This window comes from Panthera leo, chromosome A1, assembly GCF_018350215.1.
Source record: "Panthera leo isolate Ple1 chromosome A1, P.leo_Ple1_pat1.1, whole genome shotgun sequence".
NCBI lineage: Eukaryota > Metazoa > Chordata > Mammalia > Carnivora > Felidae > Panthera > Panthera leo.
Genome location: NC_056679.1, coordinates 114,083,571 through 114,099,560, shown reverse-complemented (window position 1 = coordinate 114,099,560; position 15,990 = coordinate 114,083,571). Strand labels below are relative to the sequence as shown.

General features: G+C 38.5%; 1 protein-coding gene across 8 annotated transcripts in view; it reads left to right on the top strand.

Annotated features, from left to right (window-relative positions):
* KLHL3 (kelch like family member 3) overlaps positions 1-15,990 on the top strand; it is a 280,869-nt gene that overhangs the window by 175,546 nt on the left and 89,333 nt on the right. For all 8 annotated transcript variants that reach the window (XM_042936010.1, XM_042936006.1, XM_042936026.1 and 5 more), the window contains one exon: positions 3,959-4,078. In XM_042936010.1, the coding sequence (XP_042791944.1) occupies positions 3,959-4,078 (120 nt within the window). The remainder of the gene's footprint in view (positions 1-3,958; positions 4,079-15,990) is intronic.

Genomic DNA, 15,990 nt, shown 5'->3' with positions numbered 1-15,990 from the left:
ATTTTTTTTTATTTTTTAATATATGAAATTTACTGTCAAATTGGTTTCCATACAACACCCAGTGCTCATCCCAAAAGGTGCCCTCCTCAATACCCATCACCCACCCTGCCCTCCCTCCCACCCCCCATCAACCCTCAGTTTGTTCTCAGTTTTTAACAGTCTCTAATGCTTTGGCTCTCTCCCACTCTAACCTCTTTTTTTTTTTTTTTTTCCTTCCCCTCCCCCATGGGTTTCTGTTATGTTTCTCAGGATCCACATAAGAGTGAAACCATATGGTATCTGTCTTTCTCTGTATGGCTTATTTCACTTAGCATCACACTCTCCAGTTCCATCCACGTTGTTAGCACATTTTCTATTCAACATTGTGTGGCTATCCTAGCCAGTGCAAAATTTCTTTCAAAAAAAAAATTAGACACCTAAGAATTGGAAAGGAGGGGGAGAAAAAACCCTCTGGCATTATATGCAGGTTAATTTGACTGTTTACATAGAACACTTTATCGACTCTTCAAATATAGAAATAATAGGAACATTTGGTAAGGTGGCTGTTTAGTAATTTGCAAAAATCAATTGCATTTTATAAACCATAGCAATCAGAAAATAAAATTCATAAAAGACACCATTGCTATTGTAAAACAGCAACAAAAGCCCTAGAGTACTTAATAAATTTAATCAAATGTATAAAGTCTTCATTAAGAAAAATATAAAAGTTTGACATTAAAGACGATTAAATAAGTGGAGAGAGATATTCCATGTTCATGGATCAGAAAACATAATATCAAAAAGATATCAGTTCTATACTAATTGATCTATAAATCATTACAGTTGCTATCAAAATCTCATAATATGTCATGGAACTTAATAAGCTGATACTAAAATTTGTGTGAAAGAATAAAGAAAGAATAGTCAAGACACATTTGAAGCATAATAGTTGGATTGAAGACTTGCCCTGTCAGATATCAAGCTTTATAATGAAGTTACAAAAATAATGTGGTACTGGCATAGGGACAGGTAAACCAACCAATGGAATAGCTTAGAGAGTCCAGGAATAGATCCCTATATTTGGAACTTTGACATGACTTAAGGTGGCATGACAGGTAAGTGGGAAAAATAAGTATTCAGTAAATGGAACATATGGAAAAAATTAAATCCCTATTTCACACCAGGACATAAAAATCAACATCAGATTAAATAAGGGCCATTAATCAAAAGCAAAAATGTAGGGCACCTGGGCGGGTTAAGGGTCAGACTCTTGATTTCTGCTCACGTCATGATCTCACTGTTCATGAGATCGAGCCCAATGTTGGGCTCCGTGCTGACAGTGAAGAGCCTGCTTGGGATCCTCTGTCTCCCTCTCTCTCTCTGCCCCTCCCCTGCTCACACACTCTGTCTGTCAAATAAATAAACTTAGAAAACAAAAGCAAAAATGTTAAACTTCTAGTAGAAAATAGAAAATAAGATCTTCTGGCTTGGAGTAGGAAAAACATTGACTTTAAAAGAAATAACACTTGTGGGATTTCTCACATGAAGTTTTTCAACTTTCCGGGATGCTCTTTCATGTTGATCTTATCTTCAGTTTTGAGATTTTCTTTTCCTCCTTAAACACATAATTCTATAGGACGCCTGGGTGGCTCGGTTGAGCGTCCGACTTCAGCTCAGGTCATGATCTCGCGGTCCGTGAGTTCCAGCTCCGCGTCGGACTCTCTGCTGACAGCTCAGAGCCTGGAGCCTGTTTCATATTCTGTGTCTCCCTCTCTCTCTGACCCTCCCCCATTCATGCTCTGTCTCTCTCTGTCTCAAAAATAAATAAACGTTAAAAAAACAACAACATATAATTCTAATCATCTGCCTTTGTGTATCTCTTGATATTTATATTCCTGTGCCTGATCAATTAACTTCTTTGCCCCCAGAATCCAAATAGTCCCAAAGTTCAGATGACTGTGGCTTATATTTGCATGCTGAACTGAAGGTGGGGAAGGAAGGCCAAAAGAGGAGTCTGTGATGGTCAGACAAACTGTAGGTCTTGCATGGTGGTTGTGATTTGATTGTTCCAGTAGTTACAAATCTCACTGTAAGATCTGTAGAGACTGTCAGGTCTCTGGAACATTCTCTTAACCACAGAAGTCCCTTTCTCAAGCCAGTTTGCAAGTCTAGGTGGTGGCGTGGAAGGAGGCACGCCAGGCAAAGGCAAAGCAAACTGTCTTTAAACTAGAGTTGGAGAGTTGGAGTGAACTGTGAGTCTCCAAATCTACACAAATGGAGAAGGTCCTGTTTTCTTATCAGAACAGAGGTAACTCCAAGGTCCTGGACTTGACCTTGGAGCTGAAAAGTTTCATTAGGTTGGGAAAAGAAGTCCATTTTTGTGTATTCTTTAAAAAAAATTTTTTTTAGTGTTTATTTATTTTGAGAGAGAGAGAGATATTGTAAGTGGGGGAGGGGCAGAGAGAGATGGAGACGCAGAATCTGGAGCAGGCTCTAGGCTGTGAACTGTCAGCACAGAGCCCCAAGCAGAGCTTGAACCCAGGAGCTGGGAGATCGTGACCTGGGCCGAAGTCAGATGTTTAACTGACTGACCATTGACCATTCTTTCGATAATTTTTTTTCCTCCCCACATAAAGCTGAGACATATTGCTTAGGAGTTGTTGGGCACCTACTTGGCATCCATAGGGATATGAGTGTTTGTCTTCTGTATAGAGGACTTCGAGGTTGTGAATGACTTGGAAGTCACCACTTGCGTACTTAGCCCACATGGATAGCTCTTCTTTTCATAATAATGACAGTCCCTTGTCTTACCCTGGGATTGTTTTCCCAAAAGCTTTCATTCCTGTTATATTGTTTTCCATACCGCAGGCAATGTGATCTTTGTTAAGGACAGATGTGTTCACCTGTTCCTGTCTACTTCTCTCTCCCTTTAATGGCTTCTCATTGTCTCAGAGTAAAATCCAAGCTCCATGGCTTTGCTAATATGACACTTACAGGACTGCTCGGTCTTCTAGGCTTTGCTCTTGAGACTCTCTTCTAGTTTTACTGAACTCACTTGACTCTTGTACTCCAGGTCTTTGTGTATGTACTCTTTCCTCTGCTGGGATATTCTCCATTTTCCTTTTTACTTTGCTTGCTTTTGCTCTTTCTTGGGATTTCTGCTCTCCCTCAGCTTCTGGAAAGTTTCCCCTCATACTGCCAGCCCCGGAGTAGTTGCCCATCCTCTGCACTTATGTCCAGTCGTGATACATAGGATATGATGTTTAGGTTTTTACTTCGTTTTCTCCTACACCGAACTGTAAGCTTTGTGAGAGCAGTGTCTGTGCCTTGTTTGTTGTGTTTCCCTTAATTTTTTTTTTAACATTTGAGAGAGAGAGAGAGAGAGAGAGAGAGAGAGGCAGAGCGCAAGTGGGGAAGAGGCAGAGAGAGAGGGAGACACAGAAACGGAAGCAGGCTCCAGACTCTGAGCTGTCAGTACAGAGTCTGATGCGGGGCTCGAATTCACAAACCGTGAGATCATGACCTGAGCCGAAGTCGGACGTTTAACCGTCTGAGCCACCCAGGTGCCCCTCCCTTAAATTTAAATACAGTGCCTGGTACATGGTAGCCTCCATTAAATTTTTGTTGAGTGAACAAATTTCCCTATGAAGTGAGTGGTCACTTTGTCTCCCTCCTTCTCCTCCACCCCTTTAGGGCATGGGGGATGGAGGATAAGGATATCCCACAAAGTCGCACACGTGATGGTAGTAGCTGAGCTAGGACCCAGCTTCCACCAGAGGAATGTAGTTTGCACTGGAAGATCCTGCAGAAATGGCTGACCCAACGCATTTTCTTTTCCTGCTGGGTCTGTGACAAAGAGAACAAGCTGACAAAGATGCTTCTGGTGGGTGGGCAAATGCACGGAGTTGTAGCAGCTGGGTGACTGGGTTTACCAACATGTGATCCTCTCTTTCCCCTCCCACTCTCTTCCTGTTCACAGCATCAAGCCGAACTCTCAGCCCCCGGTTCAGGCTGGGGATGATGAGAAGAACCAGAGGATCATCACTGTCAACTCTGCCCACATGGGGAAGGCGTTCAAGGTGATGAATGAACTGCGGAGGTACTTTTCCTATTTTGCCTGTGCCCTTTTGGGAAGAGCTTGTTGAGTGAGTGTCATCAGAGACTGAGAACAGAAGTCGGAACACCACCACCTAGTGAATTCTGACTCTTCCCCACCTACTCTCAGTCACTTGGCTTCCCCTTTAAACTCCAGTCGAGACAGATTGGCTTTCAGAAAGTACTCTATCTCCTTTGCATTTATTTAACACTTTTCATTGTACTCCTTAATCACAGAGGAATAATTTTTTATGGCTATAGCAGTTCTGTTCATAAACTTGGTTTCCAACCAAACCAGCTGCCTAATGACTAATAATAGACTGATTGCAATACCTACACATAGTTGCAGATTAAAGATTGTGGGTGCTACACATTTTCTGTTGGCCTCCCTCCCTCATTCCTTGGTCTGAACTTAGCTTGTTAACACAGCTATGTAAGTGGAAAAATATCTAGCTTCTTCAATGTAGTTTAACTGTGTAAAGGAAGGAATGAAATGCAAATGTGCTCATCCTTTGTAGGCTGGCTAATAGTGAGTGTGTGCAGGCTATTTATAAAGCTGATATGTGCATTTGGTGAGTTTGCTGCAAAACAGATTTGGGACGCTGAACATGTTTTTCTCTATAAAGGCTGTACACCCAGTCTCCTCCCTACTAGAGAACTCAGAAGGTTCCTTTGCCCACAGCATTATTTACAGCATAGTTAGCCCTATTGTGAGCTATAATCGCTAGTCTCCTCTTTTCTCTGTTGTTTGTGAGCTCCCTGAGGGCAGGGACAACTTCTGAATCGTTTTGATCTCTAGCACCTGGTACTTCATGGGCTCTTCAAGGCATTTACCAAAGATGCCCAGAGGCACTGACTAGGCTCTGCGATGGGTAGCTTAAAAAATGTAAATAGTTAAATGAAAATGACCTTCCCATAATACAAAATAGGTGTTATGAATGAGGAATGCATCAGGCGCCTGTCAGTTGATAGAAGTGCAATAATTATTTGTTTCTGAAAGGGTACTATGAAAGCAAATATGTCATACGCCACCTTTGGAGAACACTTGTTTTTGGAGAACACTTTATAAAGGGATGATGCTTGAGCTAAATTTTGAAAGACAAGTAAGAGTTAAAGAAATGAAAAGTGGCGGGATTAGGGGGAAGTCTTCCAGGTAGAGACAATGGCATAAGTAAAAAGCACATATAGCTAACGATGTGTTTGTTGAGTAGGGGCTTGAACTACTTTTATTAATTTATTTTTTAAAAAGTTTATTTATTTATTTTGTGAGAGAGAGAGAGAGCACAAGAGCATGGGAGGGGCAGAGAGGGAGGGAGAGAGAGAATCCCAAGCAGGCACTGTGCTGTCAGTGCACAGCCCGACATGACGCCCGTTCCCATGAACAGTGAGATCATGACCTGAACCAAAATCAAGAGTCAGACACCTAACTGACTGAGCCACCCAGACACTCCAGGGGTTGAACTACCTTTTTCTTTCTTTCTTTTTTTTAAAATATACTTTATTGTCAAATTGGCTTCCATACAACACCCAGTGCTCATCCCAACAAGTGCCTTCCTCAGTGCCCATCACCCACTTTCCCCTCTTCCCCACCCCCCCCTTAACCCTAGGTTTGTTTTCTGTATTTAAGAGTGTCTTATGGTTTGCCTCTCTCCCTCCCTGTTTGTAACTTTTTTTTTCCCTCCCCCTTCTCCATAGTCTTCTGTTAAGTTTCTCAAGATCCACATAGGAGTGAAAACATATGGTATCTTTCTTTCTGTGACTTATTGCACTTAGCATAATACCCTCCAGTTCCATCCACGTTGCTGCTAATGGCCAGATTTCATTCTTTCTCATTGCCAAGTAGTATTCCATTGTATATATAAACCATATCTTTATCCTCATCAGTTGATGGACATTTAGGCTCTTTCCATAATTTTGCTATTGTTGAAAGTGCTGCTATAAACATTGGGGTACATGTGCCCCTATGCATCAGCACTCCTGTATCCCATGAGTAAATTCCTAGCAGTGCTATTGCTGGGTCATAGGGTAGTTCTATTTTTAATTTTTTGAGGAACCAGAGCAGCTGCATCAGTTTGCATTCCCACCAACAGTGCAAGAGGGTTCCCATTTCTCCACATCCTTGCCAGCATCTATAGTCTCTTGATTTATTCATTTTAGCCACTCTGACTGGCATGAGGTAGTATCTCAGTGTGGCTTTGATTTGTATTTCTCCAGGGGTTGAACTACTTTAAAAAAAAATTCTGTCTGGTTCTGTGTTTGTTTCCTCATTTCCTTTTTCTGTAGGGCCCAGTCTTTGGCGTAAAAACCAAGTTAAATTAAATTTGTCTTATGCACTATTGCTCAATATTTATTATGCCTCCTGCCAGATTTCCTGGAAGCTCTACCCATAGTTGTTTTAGGCAGTGGTCAGTGTTCATGCCTATGGGTCCAGTTTTCTTGTTCCTGAGGAATTTGTGTTGTTTTCCATAGATACTAGGTAGATAGTAGTGACATTCCTTATTTAGTTCTCTTCAGTATGGCTTGTGTCTTCTGTCTGATTTAAGACTCCAGGCCTCCAAGTAAACAACCTAACTTTACATTTCAAGGAATTAGAAAAAGAAAAACAAACTAAGTGAAGTTATCAGAAGGAACAAAATAAATATTAAAGATTAGAGCAGAGATAAATGAAATGAGACTAAAAAGACAACAGAAGAAAATCATTGAAAGTGATAATTGGCTTTTTGAAAAGGTAAACATAACTTTAGCTAGACTAACCAAGGAAAAAAAAGAGAGAAGACTCAAAATTATAAGTGAAAGAGGAGGCATTACAACTTGATACCATGGAAATACAAAAGATTTTAAGAGGCTACTATGAACAATTGTATGCCAACAAATTGGATAATCTAGAAGAAATGGACAAAATCCTTGAAAAGTACAACTTACCAAAACTGAATCATTAAGAAATAGAAAATCTGAACAGACCAGTAATGATTAAGGAGATTGAATCAGTAATCAGAAATCTCCCAATAAAAAAAGGCCTATGACCAGATGGCTTCACTGGTGAATTCTACCAAATATTCAAAGAAGAATTAATGCCAGTCCTTCTCAATTCTTCCAAAACATTGATGAGAAGGGATCACTCACAAACTCATTTTAACAAGGCCAGCAATTACCTTGATATCAAAGCCAGATAAGGGCACTATAAGATAAGAAAACTGCAGGCCAGTATTCCTCGTGAATATTGATGTAAAAATTCTCAACAAAATACTAGCAAACTGAATTCAACGGTACATTAAAAAGATCATACACATTAATAGACTGAAGGATAAAAATCATATGATCCTCTTAATAGATGCAGAAAGTGTTTGACAAAATCCAACATCCTTTTATGATAAAAACTCCCAACAAATTGGATATAGAAGGAACATACCTCATCATAATAAAGGCCGTATATGACACATCTACAGCTGCTATCACATTCCATGATAAAAGGTTGAAAGCTTTTCTTCTGAGGTCAGAAACAAGACAAGGGTACTTACTCTCACCATTCCTATTGAACAAAAACTGGAAGTCCTAGACAGAGCAGTTAGTCAAAGTGGTGGGCATCCATATAAGAAAGGAAGAAGTAAAATAGTCTCTGCAGATAACAAGATCCTTTTTACAGAAAAACCTAAAGATGCCCCCAAAAAACTTTAGAACTGATAAACAAATTTGGTAAAGTCACAGGATACAAAATCAACTTATTAAAATCAGTTGCATTTCTATATGCTAACAGTGAACTATCTGAAAAAGAAAGAAAACAGTTCCATTTCCAATAGTGTCAAAAACAGTAAAATATTTAAAAATTTATCCAAGGAAGTGAGGGATCTGTATGCTGAAAACTATTATATGTTATTGAAAGAGATTGAAGAAGACAAAAATAAATGGATAGATATCTGTTTTATGTATTGGAGGAATTAATATTGCTGGTGTCCATAATACCCAAAGCCATCTATACATTCAATGCAACCTGTATCAAAATTCCAATGCCTTTTTTTTGCAGAAACAGAAAAAAATTCTACAATTTGTAAGGAGCCAAAAACAACCCTGAATAGCCAAAGCAGTCTTGTAAAAGAAGAACAAAGCTGGAGATACACAGTTTCTGATTTCAAACGATATCACAAACACAGACCATGAACAGAATTGAGAGCCCAGAAATAAACCCACATATATGTCAACTAATATTTGACAAAGAAGCTAAGAATACTTAGTGGAGAAGTAGCCTCCTCAGTAAATGGTGTTAAGAAAACCGGACAGCCACATGAAAAATAATATAATTGGACCTGAATCTTAATCCTCCTCACGGAAGTTAACTTGAAGTGGATTGAAAGACTTGAAAGTAAGACCTAAAACCATACCACTTCTAGGAGAAAACAGGAAAATCCCATTTTACACATAAAGACATTATTGAGAGGATACCATTTTTAAAGGTCACAGAATCCACAGAAATAATATTTTCCCAGATCTTTGGGCATCCCTTAGCTCAGTTAATTTGACACATAAGATTAACCATTACAATCTTGTTCTTCCATTTTTCTTTTCTTTTCTTTTTTTTTCAAATAGAGCACAATCTGTATATGCTTTGTCAGGAAATTTTTAGTGCAGGTTTAGGCATAGATTTCCCTTTTATTTTTCTTTTAATTTAAAAAATTTCCATTTTTCTTTTTCTTTCTTTTTTTTTTGAAAAGGAACATAATTATAGATCATTTAGAAAATAAATATGAGCAAAAAATCATCTATAATTTTAATACCCAGTGGTTACCATTGTTAACACTTGGGAGAATATTTTTCTTAAAAATATATCTTAACCAGATTTTTTTTCTCTTACCACTATATTTAACAAGTTTTCTTTTTCTTTTTTTTTTTAATTTGTTTTTTGATTTTAATTAAACTCTCTGTCACACATGAAGCTCGAACTTATGACCTGGTGATCAAGAGTCACATGCTCTATGGACTGAGCCAGCCAGGTGCCCCTGTATTGAACCAGTTTTTCTGTGTTAGAACTGTTCTACAACATTATTTTAAGTGGATGAATGATTTTCTGTATTTTTGGTTAATTTTTGAAAAACCCAGTTCCTGTTGTTAGATGTTTTAAGTATTCAAATCTCTTATGTAAACAGCACCTGCAGTGGTAATGTTTGGAGCAATATGGCATACTGGGCACAAGCATAGACCATGGAGGCAGGCAACCTGGTTTCAAATCTTGGCTCCAGTAGTACAGTTCTGTGACCCTGTACAAGTTAATTAATGTTCCTGCCCTCACTTTTCTCAAACATAAAATGAGGCTAATAATAGTTCCAGGGTTGCTGGCTTGTTAAGGGGATACTAAGTAAAGTCCTTAGAACAGTGATAGCACATGTATTACTGTTGTTAAACACTTGTGCACATTCACAATTATTTCTATAGAATTAATTCCTTAGAAGTAGAATTACTGATTTCAACAGCATGTAGCATAATAATAATAATAATAATAATAATAATAATAATAATACCTCTTCCTTAGATATTGTTTTGAGGCCCTGGCACATAATGAACATTCTGCAACTCCTAGCTATGATTATGATGATGGTAGTGGTGGTGATTGAGGAGCTCAGTTACAGGGATGTGGCATTAGGTAAGAGAGTCAAACTTTTGTTCTCAATGAAGCTTGCATTCTAGTGGTGTTTAAAGATCATATCAAATTCTAAGGTATTTAATGGCTTTGAATTTTTTTTAATTTCTGGGGCACCTGAGTGGCTCGGTTGAGTGTCCGACTCTTATCATCGGTTTAGGTTGTAGTCTCACAGTCCTGGGATTGAACCCCACATCGGGATCCGTGCTGAACATGGAGTCTGCTTGGGATTCTCTCTCTCCTTCTGTCTCTGCTCCTCCCAGTCCCCTCTCAAAATAAATAAGTAAACATTAAAAAAAAATTTTTTTTAATTTCTAAGGTATTAAAGACATGGCTAATTTTTAAATTTTTTTTTTCAACGTTTTTTATTTATTTTTGGGACAGAGAGAGACAGAGCATGAACGGGGGAGGGGCAGAGAGAGAGGGAGACACAGAATCGGAAACAGGCTCCAGGCTCCGAGCCATCAGCCCAGAGCCTGACGCGGGGCTCGAACTCACGGATCGCGAGATCGTGACCTGGCTGAAGTCGGACGCTTAACCGACTGCGCCACCCAGGCGCCCTGGCATGGCTAATTTTTAAAACTGGAGTGGAATGGGTGAGTGAGGGAGAGAAAGGGAGCCTGAAGAGATGCTTTACTGATCTGGGTGAGTTTAATAGGAACTGGAGGGAGGCGTACTTTGTTTTGATGAAGGCCTGGTAAAGCATCTTGCTTGCCATCCAGGGTCTAAGCTAATGAAATGTTATATAATATTCCAGGGACCTGGGGTTATTTCTTGCGCTGTTTTCACATTTTTCCTCCTTCAATTTTAAGCTATTTTAGTTCACATACACATGTTCTATGCAATTTATGAATCACACAATTCACGAGTTTCCTATTCTTTTTACTTCATGGTAGAGAATGGGCTGTTGGCATGGTAACTAACTAGCCTTCCTCTTCCTTTTGCCTTTTATCGCTCTGCTCTGAGCCTACCAGCAGCTGCTTCTGGGCAGCAGACTCCTAATGGCTCTTTGGTTCCTGATTTACCATCCGGCCACCAAGTGGGGATATGGTCCCTTTTGAAATAGTACCCCAGATCATTCCTGAAAAGGAGATATAGTCTCTTCTATCCTGTTTTGACAGTTTTAACCTCCCCTTTCACCATCCCTAAAATTTCTCTACCCTCATCCCCTTTTTTTTTTTTAAAAGATGATCTGCCACTATGCCTTTTGTTAATAGTAATGAATCATCTTAGTACATTGCTGTTTTTCTTTTTTTGGTAACAGCTTTATTAAGATATAATTCATGTGATGGGGTACCTGGATAGCTCATTTGGTTGAGTGTCCGGCTCTTGATTTTGGCTCAGGTCATAATTTCTCAGTTCATGAGCTGAAGCCCCATGTCAGGCTCCGTGCTGACAGTGTGGAGCCTGCTTCAGATTCCCTCTCTCTCTCTCTCTCTCTCTCTCTCTCACTCTCACTCTTTCTGCCCCTGCCTCGTGCACATTCTCTCTCAAAATAAATAAATTTTAAAACCTTAAAGATATAATTCATATGCCATATTTAAAGTGTCAATGGCTTATAGTATAGTCACAGAGTTGTGCAACTAACAGCTGATTTTAAAACATTTTCGTCATCCCCTCCAAAAAATTCCTGTGTATGTTAGCAATAATCCCATTGTTTTCCCTACCCCTCACCCTTCAGTAATGTACTTTCTGTCTCTATAGATTTACTTATTTTGGAATTATGTAATAAGCCTTTTGTGACTTCTTTGTCAGCATAATGTTTTCAAGGTTCATCCATGTTGTAGCATGTCTCAGGATTTCATTCCTTTTTATTGCTGAATAATATTGCATCGTGTATACGTACCACATTTGATACCCTTTGGCTGTTATAAATAATGCTGCTATAAACATTCACGTATACATTTTTGTGTGGATGCATGTTTTCATTTCTTTTGGATATATACCTAAGAGTGGGTTGCTAGGTCACATGATAACTACATGTTTAACTTTTGGAGGAACTGCCAGACTGTTTTCCAAAGCACTGCACCATTTGACATTTCTACCAGCAGTGTATGAAGGTTCCAGTTTCTTTATATCCTTGCCAGTGTTTGTTATTATCTGTGTTTTTGATTACAGCCATCCTGGTGTCTGAGGTGATATCTCATTGTGGTTGTGATTTGTATTTCTCCGATCATTAATGATGTTCAGCATCTTTTTATGTGATCATTGACCGTTTCTATATCTTACTTGGAGAAATGTCTATTTAGATCCTTTGTCCATTTTAAAATTGGGTTATATGTCTATTATTGAGTTAAAAGTGTTCAAGTTGTTTATATATTCCAGATACAAGTTTCATATCAGATACATGATTTGCAAAGTTTTTCTTTCCTTGTTCGGGTTGTTTTTTTTCACTTTTTTGATATCCTGATGGTGTCTTTGGAAGTGCAAAAGTTGTAAATTTTGATGTCTGATTTGTTTTTTTCTTTTGTTGTTTGTGTTTTGGTGTCCTGTATAACAAACCATTGCCTAATCTGAAGTCATGAAGATATACCCCTATGTTTTCTTCTTAGAGTTTTATAGTTTTAGCTCTTATATTTATTTTTTTGATCTATTCCAAGTTAATTTTTGTATATTATGTGAAGTAGGGGGTCCTTTGTTTTTTTCGTACGTGGATATCCAGTTGTCTGAGCACCATTTGTGGCAAGACAATTTTTCCCCTATTTGAATATATTGGCACCCTGGTCAAAACTCAGTTGACTGTTTTGTGTCACAAAAGAAATCATCAACAAAACAAAAAGGCACTCTACTGAGTGAGAGAAGATATATGCAAAAGATATATCTGATAAGGGGGTTGTATCCAAAAGATATAAAGAACTTCTACAATTTAACACCAGGAAACAAACAATCTGATCAAAAAGAGGCACATAATCTGAATATATTTTTCCAAAGAAGACATACACATGGCCAGCAGGTACATGAAAAGATGCTCAACCTCACTAATCTTCAGGGAAATGCAATTCACAACCACAATGAGATATCACCTTATACTAGTCAGAATGCCTAGTATCAAAAAGACAAGAAATAAGTATTGGCGAGGATGTGGAGAAAAGGAATCCTCGTGCACTGTTAGTGGGAACAGAAATTGGTGTGACCACTGTGGAAAAGAGTATGGAGGTTTCTCAAAACATTAAAAATAGAAATCCCATGGGGACACCTGGGTGGCTGAGTCAGTTAAGTATTGGACTCTTGGTTTCAGCTCAGGTCATGATCTCATGGCTTTGCAGGCTTGAGTCCCACATTGGGCTCTGTGTTTGCATTGCAGAGCATGCTTGGGATTCTCTCTCTCTCCATCTCTCTCTGCCCCTCTCTGACTTGTACCTGTCTTTGTCTCTCTCAAAATAAATAAATAAACTAAAAAAAAAAAATAGAAATACCATGAAACCCAGTAATTCCACTACTGATATTTACCCAAAGAAAATGGAAACACTAATTGGAAAATATATATGCACCCTTATGTTTATTCTAGCATTATTTACAATAGTCAAGATACAGAAACAACTTAAGTGTCCTTTGATAGATAAATGGATGAAGAAGAAGGTGTGTGTGTGTGTGTGTGTGTGTGTGTGTGTGTGTGTGTATAAAATATGGAATATTAGTCATAAAAAAAGAGATCTTGCCATTTGTGACAACATGGATGGACCTAGAGGGTATTATGCTAAATGAAATAAATCCGACAGAGAAAGAGAAATACCATATAATTTCTCTTATATGTGGAATCTAAAAAAAAAAAAAAAGAATGAACAAACAAAAAAACAGACACAAACTCGTAAATTCAGAGAACAAACTGGTGGTTGCCAGAGTGGAGAGGAGTGGTGGCAAAATAGAAAAGGGCAAAATAGAAAATGGGCAATAGAAATGGGCAAAATAGAGAAAGGGAATTAAGAGGTACAAACTTCCATTTATAAAATAAATAAGTCATGGAGATGGAAGGTATAGCATAGAGAATAAAGTCAATAATGTAATAGTGTGGTATGGTGCCAGATGGTAGCTACACTTATCATGGTGAGCATTGTGTAATGTGTAGAATTGTCAAACCACTATGTTGTACTCCTGAAGGTAATATAACATTATATGTCAACTATGCATCAATAAAAAACATTTTAAAAATAAATGATAAAAAATTTTTAAAAATGAATTGACTGGGAGGGTATATTTCTGGATTCTCAATTCTATTCTATTGATCTATATATCTATGGTTATATTATTACTCTGCTGTCTTTAGCTTTGTAGTAACTTCTGAAATTGGGAAGCATGAATCCTTCACCTTATTCTTCTTTTTCAAGATTGTTTTGGCCATTCTAGGTCCCTTGCATTTCTGTATGAATTTTAGGTTTCGCTTGTCAGTTTCTGCAAAGAAGCCAGCTGAGAGTTTGATAGAAATTGGGTTGAAACTGTAGAACAATTTGGGAAGGTATTGCCATCTTTTTTTTTTTTTTTTTTAATGTTTATTTATTTTTGAGAGGAGGGGAGGGGAAGAGAGAGGACGGGACAGGGGATCTGAGGCAGGCCCTGCACTGACAGCAGCGAGCCTCATGCGGAGCTCAAACTAACGAACTGTGAAATTGTGAAATCATGACCTGAGCTGAAGTTGCATGCTCAACTCACTGAGTCACCGAGACGCCCCTGGGGGAGTATTGCCATCTTAAAAATATTAAGTTTTTCGGGGCGCCTGGGTGGCGCAGTCGGTTAAGCGTCCGACTTCAGCCAGGTCACGATCTCGCGGTCCGTGAGTTTGAGCCCCGCGTCAGGCTCTGGGCTGATGGCTCGGAGCCTGGAGCCTGTTTCCGATTCTGTGTCTCCCTCTCTCTCTGCCCCTCCCCCGTTCATGCTCTGTCTCTCTCTGTCCCAAAAATAAATAAAAAACGTTGAAAAAAAAATTTAAAAAAAAAATTAAGTTTTTCAATTCATGAACACTGGAAGTCTTTCCATCTATTCAGGTCTTTCTTGATTTTTTTTCAACTGAGTTTTACAGTTTTAGAGGACAGGTTTCATGCTTGTTTTGTTAAATTTATTCTTTAGTGTTTATTTTTGATGCTATTTTAAGTGGAATTTTTCTTAATATTTTTTGGTTCATTGCATGTGTATAGAAACACAGTAAATTTTGTATATTGATCTTGTATTCTGCAACATTATTTTTTTATTAGAGAGAGAGAGAGCACAAGCAGGGGAGAAGGGCAGAGGGAGAGAATCTTAAGCAGGCTCTATGCTCAGAGCATAGACAGAGTCAGAGCCTGATGCAAGGCTTGATCCCATGATTCTGGGATCATGACCTGAGTTGAAATCAAGAGTCGGACGCTCAATCAACTGAGCCACCCAGGCACCCTTGCAACCTTCTTAAACTCATTTATTTGTTTTAATATTTTTTTAGTGGATTTCTTATAGGATTTTCTATATATAAGATCATGTCATCTGTGAATATTGTTTTATTTCTTCTTTTCCAATTTGCATGTCTTCCATTTTCATGTTCTATTTCATTTTCATTTTCTATTTCACTTTCTTGCCTACTTGCCCTACCTAGCCTCCCTAATCTTATCTTCCTTATTTGGTATAGTTAGTCATTCCTTACTTTTTGTAGCCCTCTCTTCGCTTGTCTTCTCAGACACCATACGTTTTGGGTTTTCCTCCTATTTCATTAGTTACTTTATTGTTTCTTTAGCTGGCTCTTTCTCTTCCCTCCAACCTCTTAACCATCTCCCACCTTTGAAATTAAGACTTATGAATCCATTTGCCTACTTGATAAACCCCACGTAGATGTCTGATATGCAGCTCAAATTTAGCCTTAGGAAGGTTAACTTAACTGCTAATCCTAAATGAAATGTTTTATGGGAAAAAAAGAGAAAGAAATATTAATGTTCACGGAATGTTTACTATTAGCACTATTCTTTATCTTGTTCACAACATATCTGAATTCTGATACTCAGGGGACATGAACCCTGGTCAATTTGATTCCAGAGCCTGAGCTCCTTCTGAATAGCTATCACAAAGTGGATAGCCCTGTTTTTCTCTTGTTGAGATTGTTTTTTGGAGTAGTGTGTGACAGCTCAGGAATAAAGAATCCTATAGGATTTCTAGTAAATGGAATTAGAAATGCTTGTCAGCCATGCAGTGCTTTAGAGCTGCTGCTTCTCTCTTCTATATAGAGTGGATACACAGAGATGTCTCAGTGTGCAGACAGGCTTTACCATTCCCAGGGAAAGCCTACATTGAGTTCTGGGTGAGTTTCTGGGCCACTTTCCTAGATTTCT